The sequence below is a fragment of the Mastigoproctus giganteus genome, chromosome 3, assembly GCF_048544385.1.
Source record: "Mastigoproctus giganteus isolate SK-2022 chromosome 3, ASM4854438v1, whole genome shotgun sequence".
Classification (NCBI taxonomy): domain Eukaryota; kingdom Metazoa; phylum Arthropoda; class Arachnida; order Uropygi; family Thelyphonidae; genus Mastigoproctus; species Mastigoproctus giganteus.
Genome location: NC_143577.1, coordinates 44149203 through 44173219, shown reverse-complemented (window position 1 = coordinate 44173219; position 24017 = coordinate 44149203). Strand labels below are relative to the sequence as shown.

General features: G+C 37.9%; 1 protein-coding gene across 1 annotated transcript in view; it reads left to right on the top strand.

Annotated features, from left to right (window-relative positions):
• LOC150087917 (LIM/homeobox protein Lhx9-like) overlaps window positions 1-24017 on the top strand; it is a 129354-nt gene that overhangs the window by 72021 nt on the left and 33316 nt on the right. The window contains exon 2 of the mRNA XM_090369962.1: window positions 20136-20463. Within this exon, the coding sequence (XP_090226088.1) occupies window positions 20234-20463 (230 nt within the window). The 5' untranslated portion in view covers window positions 20136-20233. The remainder of the gene's footprint in view (window positions 1-20135; window positions 20464-24017) is intronic.

The following is a 24017-nucleotide window of genomic DNA, read 5'->3' as shown; positions in this document are numbered from 1 at the left end:
AGGATTCGTGATCGCGATCCAAGACCAGGCGATCCAGATAAACATCAGAAACTAAAACTACAGAAAATACATCGCAAAGGATCCCGAAGTGAAAGATGACACATGTCGATGATGCCACCTGGCCTCAAAAACAATCCAGCACATCACCGCAGGATACAGGGTGACAACCCAGACGGAGTATACTCACAGACACGTCCACTCTCATTGACAAGAAGGAAATGGTTACCTAGCTGATCGACATAGCGGTGCCAAACACCAGCAACCTCCAGAAAATCTACGAGGAAAACAACATGAAGTACACAGACCTAAAAGTGGAAGTCAAAGATACGTGGCATATGGAACAAGTACTGACCATCCCAATCATATGTCAACCACTGGCTTGGTGCCAAGGAGCCTCCATAAGAACACAGCAGCAATAGCCCTCCCAGGGAACATTTACATAAAACTCAAGAAAGTCGCGATCTTGAGCATCCGTAGTCATAGGATACATACATTTAAGATTCCATTAATGCTAAAGGCCATTCCCTAGACCGCAGCCTATCCGTGGCTATCAACTGCAATATTATTCTATTGACTGGGTCGGAATTGTATAGTGTATATATAGTAAGTTGGTATAGACAATATAAAAAAAAAAATTAAACGCATATTTTCTTTTCTTTTTTCCCCTTTCCCTTTTTCCCCCTTTCACTTTTTTTCCCTTTCCTTCCAGAACTTTCAATTTGGCAACTAGGCCCCAACTAAGAAGAATTTATCTGGTACTTCATATCTGAGTACACCAGTAGGATAGTAAGAGTTCCTGGACCAATAATAATAATAGTAACCGGACACAACCAACCACCCCGTACACTTGGTCCCAGTACCCGTCAAGGAGCGGAAAAAATCCCATAAGGGAGAAAACGTTTTTATAATACAGTGATATATATCATCAAATACATTCTTCGTTGCATTTTCCCAATTCCATTATATGCCTCGACTATATGGTCCTCAGCACCCTCATCATACCAAGCCAGGTTCCTCTCCCTGGAATTCTGGATCTTGAAATGGCTAAATAGGGTTGCCGGGCTAACACTTACAATCTCAAAATCTGTTCTGGTCACCAATCTTAATACGCTTCCTTGGAGGTATCTCATCACCTCTAGGAACCTTCTTACCCTCTCTCAGCTTCTATCCGGAAAACTGAGCTCACCCGATATTTGGGATATCATCGCCAGACCGTCCGACAGGAGAAGATGCCAGTCCAACACCTCCTCATACAGATCGAAGCTGCGTAGCATGTCCTCCCTGGACAACATGTTTCCACATAACTCCTTCCAAATATTGAACAGATTAGCCATAGACGTTGAGAAACTTTGCAAGGACAGAACCTACAGAGCTTCCATTCTTGCAGACATGTATGCCTTAGTCATGCTCTAGGTGGACTCTCTGTGATGCTGCACTATCCACGCTCCGATGTATCCATATGCACTTTTATTTGTTGTAACTTTATGTTTTTGTATCTTCACCAGTGGCTGTTTAAGGCCATATATTGTATCTGGCTCTGTATACAATGCATTTGTCTGTATTTTACGTTTTATCTCTGTATGTAACTCATGTCCTCTAGCTGCATAGCTGTAAAGGGACATTTCTTCGGAAATAAATTCATATTAATAATAATAATAAAAAAGTAATGAAAAGGTGAGGGCTAATCGACGAGATGCAATTCAATCTAGCAGAGAAATGACGCATGTGAAAAATTAAAAGGCGATTAGAATCTTTCGAAAAATCTTGTCCATCTTATTTATTTCCAATTCAGAGTTATATATATATATACTGTATAACACTTTATTTTATATAGTTGTAAGGTTTGAGAACTGTTATAAAATAATACAACAGCTTCGGATTTTTCAGCCACCACAATATGCAAATCGGTCTGTGAACACACTACAGATATGATATAAGATAACCACGACAACAAGTACACAATGAATAAAAAAGTCAATACCCAAAAAATCCACAAAAGAACCTTAAAACATTTATATATTCTTTTCAGCATTGTTCCATAAATTAAAAACAATTGTAAGATAGAAAGTTTAAAATTTATACGATTATATTGAATAGGTCGTTAGACTTGGGTTACACAGATTTCTTGGGTCCACCGAGACATTTTCTGGTGTCTCAGTGGGCTAATCCGCCCCTTTGTTTCGGTACTAGCTACCAAAGGTAAGTGGAGTGAGAGAAAAATTTGTTCCCCAAAGATGATGTGAAATATTCAAGTACAGTTCGAAAAAGACTAATTCAGCATAGGCAAATTTCATGTACTAAGCTTCAGATTTGCGATAGACCACTGCTTGCCCAAATATTGCAGCAAAAGAAGCTCAGAGGATCAAAAGGCTCGTCAGTGCTGGATTGGTTTTCAAGTGCCAGATGAAAATGAAAATTCTGACTTGCTAGACGAATTTTAATAATGATAATTATTATAACTATGTCCGTAAACTGCGTGTGTTCTGTTCTCTAATCGGTTTGCCTGTTTTGCTGGACGAAAAACCTGAATTTCCCAGCGACAAAAACCTTGCTGTCTACGCCTCAGATCAACTAATTCGACTACGGAGTGAAAAAAGCCCATAAAAGTCCCTTGCGTCACTGACAGGATTCGAACCGGGGGCTTTTTCGCCCGGTGTAGGGAGGACAGTAATAATAACCACTGTGCGCTACCGAGTAGCATAGCCTACAGAACATAGGTTGGATATGGAAAAGAGTTGGCTAGAGGGAAGACAGTATCATCACGGATTTGGAGAGGTTTAAATTCAGTCCAAATTGTGCCAGTAAAAGAAGTTTCTCGGCGATTTACCTTACTATGGTTTTAGGGTGGTCTGTTAGAGTAATCACTCCAACTTGGTGATGATTTTCAAATCATCGGCATAAACGACATCATTTGTTATTAACTACGGGTACAATGATGGCAGTGAGGAGAAGGCCAAAGAGGACCTCCTTTGTGGCATCCCTGCACAAATGTGGCGTCTGTGCACGCTTCTGTCTATGCTGAGCTGAATGATCCTATTAGAAAGCAATGATGTGAGGAAACTGAACGTGTCACCTTTAATACTGGATAAGCTGTTGTTGTTATTTGGTTTTTAGGAGCATTAGCAACTAAGGCCATATTGCTACGGGGATATGCGGTGGTCATTCCCTGACCTTTCCGCATCCTTCGTATTTGGTGGTCACGGGCTCGAACCCCGGTCTAATCAAGAAGCGTATACTACGCACTTCTGCTCCCCACCACCTGGCCACGGAGGCGCCATTGAATAAGCGATCAAGAAGCAAGATGAGGGATGAACATTACTATTATAAAAGGCTGCCTCAAGAGTTGATATGTTATTGTCAAAATTATCGATAGGAAGTTAGAAATTTCCACAAGGATTGTGTAATTGTTGATCGGTTTGAAAGTGAAGTGTATTTGTGAATAGTGAACAGGCTTGTGCGGAAGAATTAAAAGCAATGTCCTATCCAACAGCTTAAACTGAATGGAAGCAGGAGAGAGCAGCGAGTCCAAAATAAATTGGTTGAGGCACTTAGAAATGAACTTTGGCTCTTTATTTACTCCTGCGGTACCAAAAGCAAGTGGCACAGTGGTATTAACATTGACTAATAGTTGTGGTCTATAAATGATACTGATGAAAGAGAATCAGTTTGACAAGCATTTTCAGCAGGTATCATTCTCTCCTCCATTGCAGATTGGTGAAAGAATCTGGGAATGAAGTCTATCCATTCAGAAAGATTTGTTGTAACAGGAGAGTCCATGCCAAAATTAGAGCAGGGTGATTTCCCTCTCATAAGGATCTCATTTAGATATCGTTTAATGGAAAACGATTGTTGTCTGCTGAATATTACTCGAGGTTTAGTAATGGTTTGAGATGCTAAAATATGGGGTATGTAATTGACGAAAGACTGAAATCAGCTCATGGTTTCGGTTAAAGGCAGTCTCATCAGGAAGGCGGGGCGTTCCTCCTGATGCAAAGCTGCCTAAAGGACTGGTTAACTGAGCGAAAAGGTTAAATAAACTCTCCACAGATGAAATGCAATGCAATGCACATGGCAGAACTTGTTCATGAATGAATTAGATTCTCTATCAATTGTTTCAGAGTCAAGTGCAAGGGGCAGATATAAATGGTTACAGTATCAATGAAGGTAGTATTGCATTTATGAACTGCAATTAATGCCTCATATAACTGGATCTGATTGCAGATGGAGTGCCCGAGGGAAAAAATGAAATCTTATTAGAAGAGTGTCCCTCTTGACGAAATTGTTCTCTTGATGAAAATAAGCTATTATAGTTCTGCATAGAGAAGCACAAGAGAGCGACTACTGATATTCATCAAGCCATGTTTCTACTAAATACAGAACGTCAACAGTTCGGAAAGAAGTAAATGTTCAACAGTTTCCAACTTGTTGCGAAGATTTCGTCTGTTCTCGTAAAGAGTTCTTGGCACAGCATAGAGTGAGAAACTCTGATCAGTGTGGCTGGATTCAGAGGCAATCTTTTTCTCGTCGTTTACCTCGTGTGGACTGTTATCGTTACATGGACCGATGCAGAGTTCTACCTGATTGACAGCCGACCGGGCTAGCCGAGTGGGTAAAGTACCTGCCCGGCAACCCAAAGGTCGCGGGTTCGATTCCCGCCTCGGGCTTGGATCAAAGTACTGCAAAAACCTTGGGAGGTGCAATATGGCCACAGAAGCCGATGCGCCAACAACTACCAAATCAAAAAAAAAAAAAAAAAAAAAAAAACCTGATTGACAGTGGAGCAGGTTGCCATGCACTGATTGTTCATGACACACACACACACATACTGAATGGTCCTCGCATGTAGTACCTACAATAGATGACACGCAGTACCTACAATTTAAATGACGCGAGCAATTTTTATTGGGTTTTTTTGACAACGTGGTAGAGTTAGTTTGTCTCAGGCGAGGGTTAGATGGCTTTTTCTTCACGGAAACTAGATTTTTCGTGCACAAAACAGCAAATCAACCATAGAATAGACGCAATTTGCAGACACAGTATACTGATGACATAGCCTGAGTTGCTTTATGTTAATACACACATCCCGACGCCATCTAACTCATCACAAAAGCGTTCAGCCGAATTCGGTGTAGATTATGGGATGGCCGAGCGCAAAAAAAAAAAAAAAAAAAGATTTACACTGCTCCTTGGTATGAGATGTCGCATTGGCTTGCTGAAACATGGAAGGCCCATTTCCATAGAACTGCATAGCAAAGGGCACCACGAAAATGCACAGGATGTCAGTATGAGGATACGACTCAGAACTGAATAATTTTGCACTGCAACCAACTGTCCGAGTGCAAAACACGAAATTCAGCCAATGCCACAGTCCCGTCTCCTGTGAACTTCATGGTAGGCAAAATACTTTTTAGTAGATAACATTCTCCGAGCATTCTTCACACTTACTTTCAACCGTATGATTTGAAGAATGTGAAATTACCTTTAAATCAGAAGACAGCACACAGAATCTGGTTCCTGTTTCTATTAGTACATAAAAATCCTTGCCGTGTAGCCAGGAAAAACCTGGAAAAATGTGTGTGTGTGTGTGTGTGTGTGTGTGTGTGTGTGTGTGTGTGTGTGTGTGTGTGTGTGTGTGTGTGTGTGTGTTTTAGGCGACTCGTGTGGCAAGTGTCTCACTTACGCACCCCTAGTGCCGGCCCTTCGTGCATCACTTCTTTGTAATATCTCTGCTATTGCATGTTCACTGTAAAACTTGTTCCTACTTTGCGTACTGCTCATTCGCATCGTTCACTATACTGAGAAGAGTATTCAATTATTTTGTTAGGTAGTGTATATAATAAATAGAAATCGGTTATGGAGGGATCAACCATTGTTGATCTTCACTCCATGTTTGACGGTTGGCATAAGGCAGTCAGGATGGTGCTCTTCCTTTGGTATTTTCCAAACTTAAACTCTCCGTGATGTTGGAAAAAGTGTGAATGATGATTCATCTGAAAACATGACATGTTTCCAATCCTCAAGTATCCACTTTTTGTGTTCCTTACACCATTGCATCCGCTGTATAGTATTACCATCAGTATCGAGGGGCTTGGCAATACGGGCTTTGTCATAAATTTCAGCTTTATGAAGTTCTCGTCCAAAATATTTTGCTAGAAACTGGATTATGCGATTCACATTAAGTGCTGAAGTTATTTTTGAGGCAGTAGTTTTATGTTTGACGACTACAATCCTTTTCTAGGCAGTCTCTTGCAGTGATCTTCGATTTTCTGCCACTATTCGTCCTATTAGATTTTGTTTTTCCATAGTTGGTAACAGATATCACTCTCGATACAGTTGCTCTGGATACATTAAGCAAATCCGCAGTTTTAGTCGCCAGTGTTCCTGCTAAAATGTGCCCTAACAATTTGATCTCTTTGTAATTCAAACAGGTCAGTCTTTTTATTCATGTACCTTTTTATATCACCCCTAAATAAACATAGCTTTTATCATCTATTTCCTACACAACACTACCTGCGAGAGAGAAAAAAAAAGAAAAAAAAAAACATCACAGCAAGTTCATAAATACGTCAAGCAGCCATTACAAAAACTGCTACTTTCATATGAGGTGTTTTCATTATTTTGCAAACCCCTGTATGTGCGTTTGTGTGCGTATTTTAATTTTCAAAGTATATATAGAGAATACCATGCAGTATTCAAAGCAACTCGAACACTAATTTACCCTGTCTCAAAATCCACTCAAATTCGGAGTTGAGGTAAAAATGATACTAGTAACTATGCAATAGAATGCAGCGTGCACAGAATTGTTGCTTCTATTCAATTAATAAGCATGAAGAACTATAAGAAAGCACTAGCGAGGAAGTAAACCGGGTTGCACTTTGAGAAAAATGATTATTTATTTACTTTATTTTTAGACTTATCAGGTATGTACCTTTAAGAACATCACTTGCCTTGTGCTAGCACTGGAGCTTATTTCGATGATGAGAATAAAATTCACATAGTGCCAAGTGGAAATTTCATCTAGGAGAGGAGGATAAAAACAAATAAGTGCGGCGTTTCACAGTTGCCTATCATATCCCTATCCGTGTCGCCTTCTTACCCATCATTCTAACGTCTAGCGACTCCGGGCGTCCTCCCGACTCTCCTCATCCTTTGACGTACCGCGCCACCTTCCTCGTGCCGACCATTACTCATCTGCAGTGACCCGCGCGGATGGGCTGGCCACCTACGAGAGGAGTCTCCTGGGGAAATCGGAAAAATTAGATGCAAGAGTGAGGGTAACTTGATCTGTGAATTCCTTTAATGGCCAGAGTTGGTGCGTTAACGAGCGGTCAACTTGCATAAAGGATGGCCTTTTAATTAAAGTGACGCTTTCCTGGCGACACCGCGTCGGCCGTAAAGACTGGGAAGCCTTTACGGTGTCTGCGGAATAGGGGGATTTCTTTGCTCAAGATGCTCCGAGAGTCAAAAGGTTGGGCGGACGAAGGGATAATGACTGTCAAAAAAGAAGGGGGGAAAAAAAGGTCCAAATGAGAAAAGGTTGGAAAAATAAAATAAAGATTATTTTTGTTAGAGTTGCTACTTTGATCACTCTATCATAAAAGATTGCTGCGGATCAATAAGCCATTTTTAAAACTGACTGTTAATGACTGCTTACGGAGGCATGGATTTTTTTTGGTGGACATTCTGTCTGTAAAGGATTTGTTAAATTTTTTGGTCACGAGAAAATTACAGTGGATGTCAAACTGCGTTATTAAAAAGAAAAAATAACTAAAATACCAGCGACAGTAGCTTAAACAAAAGATTAGTAAAAGATATAGCAATGGGAGGGCAAATATGAAAACGCTACGTAGTTTTGGAAGTATTGTATTATGAATTATTTTAATTATTATATTTATTGATATTTGCCATTTATATAGGCGTCGGGTTCTTATAAAGATAGAGAAATAATAAAACCAAAACAGTAAATAGAAAAAACAGAGAGAGAGAGCAGAGAAAAAAGAAAACTGTGAAGTTAGTCCTATTCCAAAGATGTGATCAAAGGTCAAAACAATTCAAAAATGTTGCACCTGGTCATATTTAAACAGTTTCTGACTATGTATAAGTATAGTGCGAAAGCATCAATAATGTAATATAATTAAACAGTTTCTTTAACGATCTCCCTTTCTTTAATGATGGTGCCTGCAAAATCATAGAAAACCGTTTGGTTCAAACTGATAGCCAGCGGATATTTTAAGGATAACGTATTGTAATATATGGTGTGATATGTCTGACCTACTGGGTGAACACATTATTATAACTAGTAACAAACATAAACTAAACGAAAATTTATAATATTTTCTTTTATTTTAATGAAAGTCATCATATTCTTAACAAATTACCACAGGCGTATTCTAGTAATATAACCTTTTCTTAAGGGTGCATTTAATGGACCGTTAAGAGAAGAAAGACAGGTCAGACTTTGGAAAGTTTCTAGAAATTCATTGTATTATATTTTATTCATGATTTTAGTGTAGTCGTTCGACTGGAAGATACGATTTGGCTCCCTTTTGATCAAAAGTTGACCAGTTTTAAATCAACACACACACACACACACACACACACACACTGAGTTGGCTATGCGTTAGCAACACTTACCCAATACTTCGTGGGGGGCACCTTTTGCCCATAATTCAGCCCGTACACGTCTTGTCATGAACTCTACAAGGCGTTGCAGGGTGTCCTGTGATAACCTCAAGTGGATGGTTGTAGCATCGAATATCCATTACCAGTAGGTCCAAAACATGTTCAATTTGATTGAGATAGAGTTACAAACGAGATTCTTCAGACCAGGAGACAGATTTCCACATGTCGGTAGTCCAGTGTTGGTGTTAACTTGCCCACACAGGGTGCTATTTCTTGTGTCTCGCAGTGAGCATAGGTATCCGGCACCTGTATGCCTTGCCCTCACAATCATTGCACTTTAGAAGTCGGAAAGATCTTGATGCCGACCCATTCTTCCTCGCAGACACTCAAAAACTGATCGCTACGTGCGAATTATAGTCTCATATCAGCCGTCTTTGAGCCTTCACACGTGTCACAGACCAGCCCATTTCTACACAAGGAATGCTGCTAATGCAAAGCCAACTCAACAACTCAATGTATAGACATATGGGTATAACAGACAGTTTACACGGTACGTAAACCGCCTAATGCACTGTCACTTCAGTCAGAGATGACGAGACATTTGACCATGCAGCACTCTCGATTTGCGAATTTTTGAAGCAAGAGACCATTCCAGTGGCATTTCACTCTCCCTATTCACCAGATAGACCTGCGCTCCCTTGTCTTTTTCTTTTTACAAAAACTGAAAACATTTCTTTAAGGGAAATCAATCCAGAGGTTTTTCAGAATGAGATTGGGATTTTGGGATCACTGTTCGTTCGGGAGGACATTATTTTCAGAAAATTGAGTTTGATTATATTACTTTATATGCATAACTTAAAAAAAAAAAAACTATAAATGGGACCAGGACATGGACGCAGTCCCTTTATGGTGGCACTTTGATATTCAATATCGTATTCATAGCCCACGTCTCAATATCAATATATACAAAACATCAATTAAAAAAAAAATCACCGCAATATTTGGGAAGTGGCTGTTAAAGAATTTTATTCCGGCTAAATTTTAGAAAATAGAACTCCGTGCCCCAAACTAGCTTCTGGAATTCGATAACCGAATGTCTCCTATATATTCACGAAATTTCATGATTCAAAGTTTAAGAAAAATTTTTGAACTCTTCCTGAATTCACGTTTTATTAAACGTTAATTCATTTAATCCAACGCAAAGAATCCAAGCCAGATATACATAAAAATGGCCAACAGTTGTTCGTTAAAAAAAAAAAAAAATTTTAATTTATGCTTTAGTATAAAACAATTTAAAATTTTATGCTTTAGTATAAAATAATTGCTTACCTAACTTTTACAGAAACAGCAGTGGATTAAGCCATAATTAGCTGATGTTGCACTGTTTGTGTATGTGTATGGTCATTGCTAAATTTACGACCATACTTTTAAAAAATCTATTTTATTATGCATTTTAATTATCATCTCTTTTATATTCATTTGATGATTTTTACTTCGATATATTTCAATAAACATCATTCAGAAGTGCTTAAAATTGTGGAATAAAATATATTAGAATAAAAACCGCAAAATTACAGACAGAACACAGAGAAGATGAGGGTGTTGGTATCCGGGCAGTCGTGGGAACTGTGCCTTAGGGTGAACCTGGGAAACAATGACAATTTGTTGAATGATCGTTTTGAAGTGTAGAACTTTTCGACGCATCTTATCGGTGTTTCTCATCTCTGAAAAAGTTTCTCCCTCCCTCAGAACTGGCAAGACCTGTTGACTATAGTGTTACATCCGAAAGTCATAAACGAGACCTTGCTAGCGTTCCGTACGAGGCCATAAAGCTTGCCCCTCCCACATCTAGATGGTTCTTTTGTTGTCTGTGCACCCAGTGTTTTAACAGAAGCCAAACTACCGGTCAGAAAACAAGACAGACGTGGATAAAAGAAAGTTTTTAAGAAGAGAGATGAAAATCCTATATGCCCTATAATTGTCTGCTACGTTAATAACCAGAGACACGAAAAGATAGGAGAAGCTGGATTTCCTTTTGTGCATTTCAAGGAGTACAGTGTCCTTTGTTCTGATCGTTTCCTTTCACAACCCTATTAACGCAAAATTAATCGGCAAGTCTTCAAATAGAAGACTTATAAATGGTAAAATGTTTTCTATATGCTAATGGTTCGGAGAAGTACGTAATTTCAGAATATTTATCGCCATATATGCTTAAGCGGATGCCGCGGTGTTTTTCTACTATAAATTAACCAAGTAATGAATATTAAAAGGCCTCAGGTGGCAAAGGAGGGACCTCTACCAAAGTCCGATAAAAGCAGTCGGTGCGGCTTTTCTCGTACATTAGTTATTTGGGACTTAAAAAAAAATAGTTTTTATACTTTCTTGCTGTTACGGGATATTTTTAACAATAACACAACATCTCAAACTTCCACTGAGGAATAAATACCAGTCATACAATAAAGGAAACTGAATACCATAAAAAATAAAGTATTTATTTTAATTCTGCACTCATTTTTAATTCTCAAAATTTCATTTTATTCAAAATCATAAAAAGTCATTGAAGGCAAGTTATTCACGTACCCTGTTTACCAAATAATGTAGGCATTAAAATTTAAATAAAAGAGATGCTTTTCCTTAAATTGTCAGAGTACATTCTACAAAAAATAATCAATTAATTTGATTACGCCTTAACTGTTTTGCTTGCGTTATAACACACAATGTTCTATAGCTCTGTTTACATGTACCGGTAGCTAACTGGCTTTCTGGTGAATATTTTAAGATGTGCGTCGGGTCTCTGAGAGTGAACACCTCCTGGAGCTCAGAGAGATAAGAGAACTATTTACGAGCTATTTCGCTGACAGTTTCCACCTTAAACTATGTTGGTTTCCTGGCGTAGGAAGGAAAAATATGCAGCTTATCGAGTTGAGCATAGCATCTTGATCAGCGGTCAGGCCTTATGATAAGAAGACTGTCTCTCAATCCACCGGGCAGCAATGCCATCCATTACATACAAAGTACTATTGATATATGAATTTCAAAAATTATTTCAAGAACTTTTTCTCGCCTTGGTTCTACACCACACTGCGATAATTCCACAAAATAATATTACTCCTTTTGAGGTTCAATAATCTTCTAAAATAGATTTAGTAACCCAGAAAATCCAAATTATGCCTTGTTAATTACGATTCTAGTCTCTTTTTCCATTTATTTACGTTACTCAGTTGCATTATATTATTTTTTATGATTTATATTTATTAGAATTTTTTATATCAATTACGTTTGGATTTAACCTCGATGAAAACACACCAACTCATACACATTGCGAAGAGAAAAATTAGTTGCTACAGTAGAAATAACAATTAGAGGATATTTTTTCAACATTACCGACTGTTGAAACCTGATATAAGAACACAGACTTCGCAGAACGAACTCTATCTATATATTTATCATTTTGTCACCATCATGGTGCCGCGCTTCAAATACCCCAGGGGAACAGAAATAAAAATCTTACTGGAAAGTGAACAGATAAGTTTTGAACTGACGCTTCTTTACTGCGAATTTAATGATACGAATGTTGGAGAAACAGCCAACCTAAGAAGTGCCTTAAAAAAAAAAAGATAAAAAAAATAAAGAAAACGTGAACGCTAATGAAGAAGAGAAAATAATAATAAAAAATGAGATTCCGATATTCCAGGCAATTAAATATTGTTTCAAAATGTTGTATGACGCTGTTATTTAGACTTTGCCTGCTATGGGAAAACAGGCTAACAAAAATATCTACATTACACGAACATTAGTTGATGCCTTGTAGCATTTTGTTAATTATCGCCAATTGTAGAAAATAATTTTATCCGCACATTAGGTGATGCGTTTGATAAAGAACAAATTTAAAACAATACTATTACCGATACTGGAAAATTAATTAAAGCTGAGTGTTAGCACCCTCTGAGATGGACAAATCTCTGTTATACTTACCCACTCCATCCACTCATCCTCATCACCCACCCGCCGCGCTTTCGTCCTTCGCTTGGAGGAACCTAAAATACGGAGTACTGAGTCGGATGGCTTTGGCGCGATTCCCGCAGATAGTGCGGCTGCCAACGCAAAGGAAAAAGGCGAACTATAAAGTACGAAATACGACGGCGACGAAGGCTTCAACCCTTTCTCCACAGACGTAACAGACCAAGGCGCGCGAAATGAATGTGCCCTTTAAGGCTGCCGCACACATTTGTGGGTCCATTTGTATGCAAAAGCAGACCAGTACTGAAATTCTAGTTTTATTGGCAGTAAAAGAAAGTTAGGACGGCATACCTCGCTACTGATGTTCGCCGTTTACCAGTCTGCAAGGAAAGCATAATAATGTCATTAATATGTAAGGGTGTTCGGAATAAAGAACTGAACACATTTCACGCAGCCACAGAATATGGTAAACCGCACTAGGGTTTTGGTAAACCGCTTTAACGTGTTTAACATTTCAAATTAAAACGGCCTGCTCACAACAGAATTACAATAAGGCATGTTTCGTAGCTGTGTTAGCAATATCAGCTTCGCAGTTTCTATGTCTGACTGTTTGTGCGCGTATATATATATACATATATAACTGAATTTGATGAAGTTCATCAAAGAGATTCAATTGGTCCACAGTAGACAGTTTGTACTATCACTTCGCGAAGTTCAATTTTCATTCATATACGCAAACTGAATGTTAGCCTACCACAATGTTGGACGTCGTCCACCATCCTATGTTGGCCATCAACCGTCTAATCCAACTACTGAAACCTGAATGGACCATGACGAGTTCAAATAAAGCGGAGGGGAAGGGGATGGATAGTTCCAGGGAAAAGGTGGTCAAGAAGAAGCTTGGCTTAGAAAGAAAAATATTGCTGGGCCCACAAATCCCTGACTGGGCTCATCGTGAGAAATCCGGTATTTGATTCGCCGCTAAGCGCGTTTGAGACATTTAAACTCTGCGATTCTTGTAAAGCAGTGGGTTTTTTTTTTTTTTTTTTTTTAAATGAACATTTTGGTGTATTGCCTGTTAACATTTATTTATATAAAATATTAAGAATATTAAAACGGCAGAAGAGGACAATCTATAATGATGTGTAAATAAATATAATCCGTCGTTGTCCGTAGCACGTGGGAGGAGATCTGATTGAAGTGTTTAAGGCCTTGAATGGATTGAGTAAGCTCAATGCTTATGGCATCCTTCCTTTTGCTCACACTAAACATATGAGGGGGCAAATATTAAAATTGAGGAAGGATGGTTGCAGATCCTATCTGTTGTTGTGGAAGTGGGTAGTTTAAATAATTTCAAAGAAAAACTAGATATAATGTTATAGGTGGATATGTGAGGTGTGTCTGTGTGTGTGTGTGTGTGTGTGTGTGTGTGTGTGTGTGTGTGTGTGTGTGTGTGTGTGTGTGTGTGTGTGTGTGTGTGTGTGTGTGTGTGTGTGTGTGTGTGTGTGTGTTGGGCTGATGCTGTATAAGACAACGAGGAAGGTACAGCCAAAAGGAATTTCAAATTTAAGGCGATTTAAGCAAATTCGTATGAAGAACATTTTGGCTATTGATACTGTTTAAATAAATCAATTTAATACAGCTAAATAGAGTAGAACAATATAAATGAACTTCGAAAAATCATATCACATAAAACTACACCCCACGTATGCCTATTCTGAGCGACAGGATTCATCCACTATCCGTTTCCATATCCTCTGTCAAAGTGGCTCAAAACCTAAATCTCATACTCTGTAACTAGAACGTGTTCCTAACTCTCGACAACTTTTCGGAATGCGAATTTCAAACATGACATGTTTTCCCTTTACAAAGAAAATAAATCAGATTGTAGCGAACATTGAGCGATCAAACGACTAACAGGAAAATTTATGTGGTGTGTGTGTCACAGTAATTAACACCTACGGCTTTGCAGTGGGCGTTTATTGTTTTTATTTCTCTTGGCTGGTAGTTCAGAAAGTATGGGAGTAAGCTTATCGTCGCTACGTGACCAATTCGAATCGGTCTGAAGCCTTTAAAAAGACAGCATGGCTCTTACAGAACAGATGCTAATTTTTCAAATAAAAACTTATATTTATTCTGTTTCTGAATGTAAATATAAAATCGAAAGCATTCGTTTCGTTGAAAGAAAAATTGTCACCTCAGAGAATGACTAACTTAGTGACAAATGTTTATATGAAATGAACAGAGTACAGTTTCATATAAGCCGCGCAAAATATTGTCACACACATCATTAAACAGCTGTGACTTAAGAGTTGGTCTCTTAAGTATATCATCTCCTGAGGTACAAAATTTAAATCAGCCATTTTCTATCAATATTGAGATTCGCTAATATTTATAAATAATCGGTCTATAAAAGCAGATGCAGGCTATATGGCCCTTAATTCATGCTAGGCAGGAAATGCATAGCCTGTCCATCAAGAAAGGCTGTGGCAACGCTGAGAGTGACAGAGGGCCCGCCTATATGTTTTGCATATATGAAACACATGTAGGTGGGCCATTCTTAGAACACAAACGATGTTATTTTTCCTGAAAATGTTATTCATCGAAATAATTAAACAAAATGAATCCAAACTTGTATTATGAAACTATCGTTATAGTCTTATTAGCAGGTTGTTTCTTACACTGTAATAATGTTAGAATGTACAGATTTCAGAATTTTGTACGATTAAAATGAGCAAGGTGAGGGATTAAATCCTTAGTTCTTTTTAAACAAAAGAACACTGATTACTTTTTTGTAACCTGAACATTGTTTATTGATAATAGGAATTCTTGGCTATAGAGAAAATCTTAATTCTATGGTAAGAATGCGATAACATAACAGTAACAATATAATAAATAAATCATTGTCTTGTATCATTTTTAATTTTAAATTATATTTCATGGTAGCTAGGGCTTTTTCGACCTATTTATTCTTTCTTGTAGTCGTTAGTGATCTTATTTTTTCACTGTATGTTACTTAATATTATATATATATTAAATTCTCTAATATATAATATTAATTATTTTATATAAGCCTAATTTAAACATAATTGAAAAATATGCCAGTCGTATGGTAAGCCTAGTAAATGACGAACAAAAAATTAAACCAGTACATACCACAGCAACAAACCAAGAAAGGGGAAGGGTAATCAAGATAAAGGGTGTTGCAGAAGGAAAACGCTCCTGCTCTTCATGTAATTTCGAAGAAATGCCAATTAATAATGCCAAATAATGTAAATTAAAAAAAAAAAAACAATTAAACTGAATTTAGTGGCGCCCTCCCGCAGGCAATAGATCCAAATTATGTGAAATATCACTGTGATTGTTATGTTACTTGGTTTTTAAGAGCATTAGCAGCTAAGGCCATATTGCTCCAGAGAGATATGCGGTGGTCATTCCCTGACCTTTCCGCATCCTCCGGATTTGGTGGGCACAGGCTCGAACTCCGGTCTAATCAAGAAGCGTGTTGCTGCTCCTGCCCACCTGGCTACGGAGGCACCGTATACAAAATTTGTATATCACTGTGAACGGAGGAGCTGAAAACCACAACGTGACCAACCGGATGAAACAAACATAAAATAAATAGATAGACCATTGTACCCAATTCGACAGAAAACCACAAGGTCATTGCATTTCGTTAAACAAATCAATACGCCACAGAATTGACCAAAACGGATCAGAGCACTCACATGACAACACCAAGCCACTGACACGGAGTAACAGTTAAATTGGAATTCACGTGAACCAGGTAATGCATCTGAACGGCGTCATTGGGCCATTGACAACTGGACAAAAAAGTTGCCTTTTCCCCATGAATCAAGTTTCTTGCTACGCTGTATGGACGGTAGATGGGGTAGAAGACATTAAACTGTGGAGAGGAATCACTCCGATGTCCTGGTCCAACAGAAACAGGCAGTGCAGCAGTGTTTTGGTATGGTGGATGTTTTCCTGGGAAACATCCCTCATACCAATCTCTTGGAGCTCTCATACTCCTAGATTGCACTCTGAATGCTAAAAACTACCTCTCCATTTTGGCTGATAGCGTATTGCCCCTTTATGGTGACTGTCTATCCAGATAGCACAGGCGTGTTCCAGCACGATAATGCACCCTGCCACGTTGTTGATATTATTCGAGAGTGGTTCGCGAACATGAAAGTGACTTCCTGGTGTTACCTTGGCCGCTAAATTCGCCAGATATGAATACCATAGAACATCTCAGAGATTACGTGAATCGACAGCTCCGGTGAACCGACAGCTCAGACCGCAGCTTCAACAACTGCGATAGTCCTGGTGTATCCTCCACCAGGACTGCAACGTTCAGAAGCCTTATACAGTTCATTCCTCGCCGTGCTGCGGTGATACTAGAGGAAAGAGGAGGACATACCCACTATTAGAAAGGTGGTCATAATGTTTTGAATGGACAGTGTATGTTCGTAGTATATAAGAATCAGTGAGATATATAGAGATTTAGTTATTTTAGAATTAAATAATGGTGAACAAAAAACAGGGTATGAAACAGTTTTATTACTGTATGCTTGTTTAGTGATTTTATTTACAAGTCGAATATGAAATTAACTGTTTTTATGTTTTAACCGTTGATATAATAATTAAAAAGCATATATCTCGTCTTTGGATCTTAAAACTCAGTATGCGTTACATATTAAACAGATGAGAAAATTATTAGCATAATAATTTTCTCATCAAAAATGATGATGTTAAGTGGCATTTGTTAAATCATAATGTTAAATCATTAACATAAAATAACCCTGTGGAAAGCTAGTTGAAAATATCAAAAGTCGGAACGAAAACCATTCAACTCAATTTGATAAAAATTTATATGTAGTCATCAATTCAGGCTAACACTGAGTCAGCCACATCATATAATTGTAATTTTTCTTTTATTAATCTGTGATCGACAAAATCAAAAACACTCGACATACATGTATATGTGTGGGCAACATTTATGCAGATTTTATACGTGTTAAACGGAAAAGGGAAAGATCCCCCCCCCGCATAGTTTAACGCTGATTAGAAACCTCATGGGAATGTTTTTCAACCAGAGGTAGAGCTCTTAATTTTTTTTTAATGTGAGAATGATTTGAAAATACTGCAAATCTGTTTGCGTGTACAGCCACCCATCAGTCAGTTACTGTGTTTTACGTTTGCTCGATCATAACAACCTCCTGGTTATAAAAGATTTTAATAAAAATTTTCAAATTTTATTGTTTATGACTTGAATTAAAATATCTATAATTCTGCTCTATATAAATAAAAAATATAAACTTTTTCATGGAGGTGGAGTCCGTGGTTCCATAAAAGATTGAGAAACACTATCCTAAAGGATAGTTAAAAGATGATTAAGCTTTCTTTTGGGCGCATCCAATTGAAATTGAGAAAATCTAAAGACAAAGGTAACTGATGCCGTTCTTCTACATCAAAGAAGATACCAAAAAGAAATAAGAAAATCAAGTGCACGCGCGCGAGAGAAAGAGAGAGAGAATGAAAAGAAAACAAACAAGGGCAGTTCTAAACAAAGGAAATGAAGCGCATGATGACATGACCAATTCTCCACACAGAAGCACTAGCTTCAATTTCTATCAGATTACTACATGAGCAACAGTTAACTCCAACCTGTCGACATTTAGGAAAATGCACACAGTGCAGTGATTCTACGTGTTGCTTCAATTGCGTTGCTTAACTGTGAGTGGAGTAGAATTATCCTAGTTATAGAGATGTGTCGATTGTTGCTATCTCTTTCCCCCGTCCTCCCTACGCACTCCCTACCAGGATCCGGACGGGATGATAGTGCCGTCATTTGCCTTCTCCTAAATTAACCGCTAGTACCCTGTTATTAAGGCGTGACCGGTGTAATAAGAGCGGCAAATGAATCACGATAACCCACGGGCTAGGTGGGAATTAGTGCTCTGTCTTTCTCTACCTTGTACGGAGTAGTGTTAATTTCATTAGCAGACTGATAGAATCAATGCCTAGGTCGTTGCACAAGCTGCTAGCTTATCAAGAAAATCGTTTGTAGCCCGGAGACCTTGTAGCCTCCCCTCACTTAAAGAATCCATTTCCTCCTCTTGATACGGCACAGACAGAGTAACCCAGTAGCGATTATTATGTCTGCGAATCGTCACTTGCGTGCAAATGGCCGACACTCGTGTCACGTTTTCGCTATTTATATGTTTCAGATTTACTGTGATGATGGCTGTTTCCTTGTAACAAGGGGAGTTAATTCTATAGTATAAAAAGAGGAGTAAATTCTGTGATACAAAAAAGCAGACGTGTCCGGTGGAGTGGAGTCGCTTTCAAGTTATAGGGAAGACAATCTGATCATCGCCGGATGCATCGTTCCCAGTAGACCTTCCATTTCTACTCTATGATCTGTCCTAGAAAAATGCTCGTGGACTAAGTTACTTGCACTCCTTGCTGTGTTTTTACATCCTCTTAGATTCGTTGTGTGACCTTAGTTGTTTGACCTAGGTCACATCACGGCTCATAACTGTTGCGTGACTAACATGAGAAAGTGAAGTCAGTTCGTAGGTCATTGTTTTAAATGATTTATTTGTTCTCATTTTCTCTCAACAGTGAGAGGAATTTTCTGCAGTACTATACGAATTTGAGGAGTCTGTCTTTGTGTCTTCTTTCATAAATGATCTCGGTTTACCCAGAAGTTGTAAAAACGAATTTATTATCAATATCTATGAGTTATGCACACAATATTCGTGTCTCTCTTGTTTGCTTTCAACAAAATAAAGATCCTGGTGCCGTGGACAATATGGAGATGTTTAGAATGGAAAGTTACTTCTTTTCAATGATGAATATATATACTAAACCGCCTCCAAGCGGAGACAGATCCAATTAAAAAAGCCTATGAGATCTACAGAATTTCTTCACGAATATAATACCAAGTAGTGCTATGGTTACAGGAACCACTGCATCCTTTCTGGTGCAGTGGTTCCACTGGAGACACTTCTCTTAGCTGAGAACAAACCAACAGCTTACCAAGTCGAGGATTGTTTGTAACTATGTCGACAACTAGCGGTTCACAATGTGTGAATCCATCTCTTGCAGCATCAGCTAACTATTTATCGGTATAATACTAATTATGTTCTTTCCAACAGTTGTCGGCATCGCTGGAGAAAAATATATCAGAGGAAAGAGGCTGAGCGATAGAAAAACTCACCGGTTTAACCCCTCCCAACAAACACCTACGGACACGAGGAGCTGAACTTTTTGCATTAATATTTAATAACATGTATTAATAAAACATATAATGTATGGTGCACCAGTAATACATTATTAAAACCGTTCTTGATTATATATTTGTTCACGATATTGATCTTCAAGTTCTGCAGCTACAAATTAAATCTTTAAATCCTATTTGGCGGTATGCGGGATTAAGTCAACTTGGTTCTTCTAATTGCCATTCTTTTGAAATTAAAATGTATCGGTGAGATTCTTTACATGAGTCAAACGCTGTACAGCTCATACTTTTCTTTATTTTTCAGGATTCTCTGGACATTCTCTTAAGCTTAAATACCAACTCGCCTCCTGAAATCATGTAAATCGTATCCCACCATCGATTCAACCGGGAAAGGGACAAAGTATGCTGGTAGTTTGCGGAACAACGGCGGAAAGACTAGAACAGCCAAACGACATGGCTGTCTTGTGTGCCGGCTGTGGTGGTAAGATCGCCGATCGCTACTACTTGCTCGCCGTAGACAGACGATGGCATGTACAATGTTTGACTTGCTGCCGATGCAAGTTACAACTCGATTCTGAACTAACCTGCTTTGCACGTGATGGAAATATTTATTGCAAAGAGGATTATTATAGGTGAGTATAACGATTATTAAATGACTTTTATTTAGTATTTGAAATAGTTTCAAGATTAAAGCGAACTTCATAAAAATGGTAAAACTGGAACTTCTAAATCAGAGTTTGCAGATACTTAGATGGTAGTCATGTGAATGACGAGAATAGCAAGGGCTATTGAGAGAAAGGAGTAGATGACAAATTTTGCATCTGATCCTGGTCATACACAGTTAGATTTATACCACTGGCATTTGCAGATAAAATGAAATAAAGAAAAATATATTCACAATTCATAAAACAATTTTTAAAAGTTCACTACAACAATCAGAAAGAGTTTTTCTTCTTCTTGGATTTCTCCGTTGTATCAACGGTTATCTTCAACCTAACTTTTTTTTTTTTGTTATATTTTAAAAAGTCGAGATACTCTCCCCCCCCCCCGGTGGTATCTACCACCGGGGGGTATCTCCACCTTAGCGCTGGTGGGGGGGGACTTGTGTGCTTCAATAGAGCTATATCGGCGATAGGGCCACGTAGGCAGGGCAGATCTATAGCAAGGAGCCAGAGTAAGAGAGAGATACCCTGGCCTCCAAGTTGGGGGTTGATGCGACGGGCTAGCTCCCCATTCATCGTAAAAACTTTGCAATGCTAAAATAAAGAGTTTATTTCAAAGAAAATACGTTGTGCTGATAAAAAGGGAATAAAAATTTTTCCGAAATTCGAATAACGTGATATCATACTCAGTTTTAATAAAGTATTTCAATATATTTTAACTATTTCTTTTCTTTACAAAGGTTTCGCGCTTCAAAACAGATCCCACAAAAATCAGGGATCAGTTTGAAAGTGTGAAACAGATCACAATCAGAACAGAACGTAACTGTTCACGTTCGTTCGGTTCATCACATACTTTATTATTAAAAATAAGATATTTTATATACGAGCGTTCCGTTTCGTTTTCATTTCCACCCCTGTCTCTAACCCTGTTAGATGTACTGTTCCTTTTTCTAGTAAAAGGCAAATACGTATTCTCGCCACCAACTTTAATATCTCAGTGCCTCCCCCTCTCTCTCCCTCTTAACACGATAATTACAATCTTCCCAGCTACATGCTAAACTAGTTATCTACCTCTGGAGTTAAACTTACAATTCTATTTAAAGTTTTAGGTTTTTACAAATAAGTGCCTCAGTTGCAGGATACTGACTGTCCACATTCAGGAGGAGGTGTAATACGGTTTTTCTCTGGGATTTGATCTAGGTTTTTCAAGGAAAAAATATCCTTCTCAGGCAAGCTGGTCTTAGAAAATTTACAACAATGTCTTGCAGCCTGAAATGCCTTGATTCCATGTTCAAACCTTGGTTCTGTGTTCCAGCTTAATTGATATTCATTAAAGGAGAATGATACAAATAATATGCTTTTGGATACTTTTGGATACTTTCTCCCACCCTTTTGGACAGGGGTGGGAGAAAGAGAGCTTTAGAAACCCTAAATGACTCTCCGCTACTCTACTCTGACTTACACTGTACACTACTCTTTTTTGAAATGGATGTATCCTAGATCATCGTGGAGAAAATTACTTGAAATACGAAAAAAATATATAGAATAGGCCATTCTGAAGTTCTTTCTTGGAAAGCATCAAAAACAATGGAATTATATGCCAGCTAAAAAAGAGGTAGCAACTTTTGGTTTTATTTTTTCATTTCAACGTCTCTTTAGTTTCTGCAATTCATTATGATGACGCAGCTCCTAGGGTGATCGAATGTCTGGGCTCTAGTCCAATTAAAGCCGTAACAGACTTAATCCGTAAATCATTTGGTCTTTTTTTTTTTTTTTTTTTTGCTGTAAAGCTACCTTCACTGGGAGCAGTTTTAGTGACCTGTACTGGCTCGCTAGCGCAATCCCAATCATAAACCAAGTGTCACTATCCCAAATTCGTTTTTATGCTTCTTGATGAACTAAACGACCAGACACAAACTCCGGAAGTACAGGACATTGACCACAATCGACTACTATCTATATTCCAATTAGCAGGGATGGCCAGCCAGTCGTATGACGGAACGACCTCTTCACGTTCGTGTATAATGTACAATAAAATTCCGATTTACGATCTTTAGGACTTTTGCTCATATTCTGAAAATGAAATGACTGAGCATGAAATACTTCCGACATCCATTTTGATACAATACACATCAGAAATTAGCTACCGACTACAAATACCGTCACATGCTCCTCGAGTGGATTCCATCTGTGGAACTGGGATAATTTCCTCCATATGACGTTTAGTCCTCATTTTTCATTATTACAATTTACATGTTTGTAACTCATAATTTACATGTTTGTAACTCTTAATTTCCATGTAACGGTAATTTTTTTCCTTTTTGCCAATTAATTTCATTTATAATTTCATTTATAATGTAAAACTCCTGGCCATGTCGCCGTGTTGAGTATTATTGTCTCTAGTACATGTCCTGTACTTATTAGCAATAAAGAATTTATTTATTTATATGATGTTTTTTTGTAAAATTAGCATCGTTACTACCGTATTTTTCTTTATTTTAATGTTAATATAGAATAAAATACCCTCCCTTTCAAACAGTTATTATATAATATAAGGGCTATATTATTGTAAAGCCAGGAAATTTGAGAAAAGAATTATATTTCAATTAAATAAATACATTACAAACTGTCAAATACAGCTGCATAAAGACAGACCACTGACAGAATTTGAAATTGTTTGTTTGTTTGGTTTTTAGGAGCATCAGCAACCAAGGCCACATTGCTCCGGGATATGCGGCGGTCACTCCCTGACCTTTCCGCATCCTCCATATTTGGTGGCGACGGGCTCGAACCCCGGTCTAATCAAGAAGCGTGTGCTATGCACTGCTGCTCCTTCCCACCTGGCTACGGAGGCGCCAGAGAATTTGAAATGAGACCTCATCAAATTCATTCTTCACGAACTTCTGGGGAATGCATGGTGTTCGTAAATTATTATAGGGTAGCATGCAGTTCTCATGCGATCGACACATTTTAAAATTCATATATTAAAAAAGGACAATTGTATATTTTCCTTTTTATTGAAATCTATTAAAAAAGAACAAAAGATATTCAAATGAAAATGTAATAAAGGGAGCGTATTAAGTTTTTATAAATTTTCAATGAAGTTCCATAAATTATCCCAATTTTTGGGTCTCGCTAACGAGGAGATTGTATTCTTAGGTAAAGGTTAATACGCTAAAAATATTTTATACACAATAATGTTATTCCCTTCCCACCCTAAAGTTGTTGATAGAATACGCGAAGTGTGTAGCTGATTTCCACAGTTGAGTTAAAAAGTTAAGTTACACTTCAAATCTTATAGAATTCAAGTGTAACCTTAATTTTTTTTAAAGACAGCTGAAAAAATTATTTTTAAAACTTTTTAAAGATAATTTTCAAGATGCTAACTTATTTTTAGCGTTCTTGTTAATATTAACTACAACGCAATGTATAAGAGTTAAAAATTAGTATCTTAACTCGGCTGCAGTGGTAGGTCTGAAATGATTAAGAGTATATGTATTTCACACCTTGAAGCTCTAGAGATA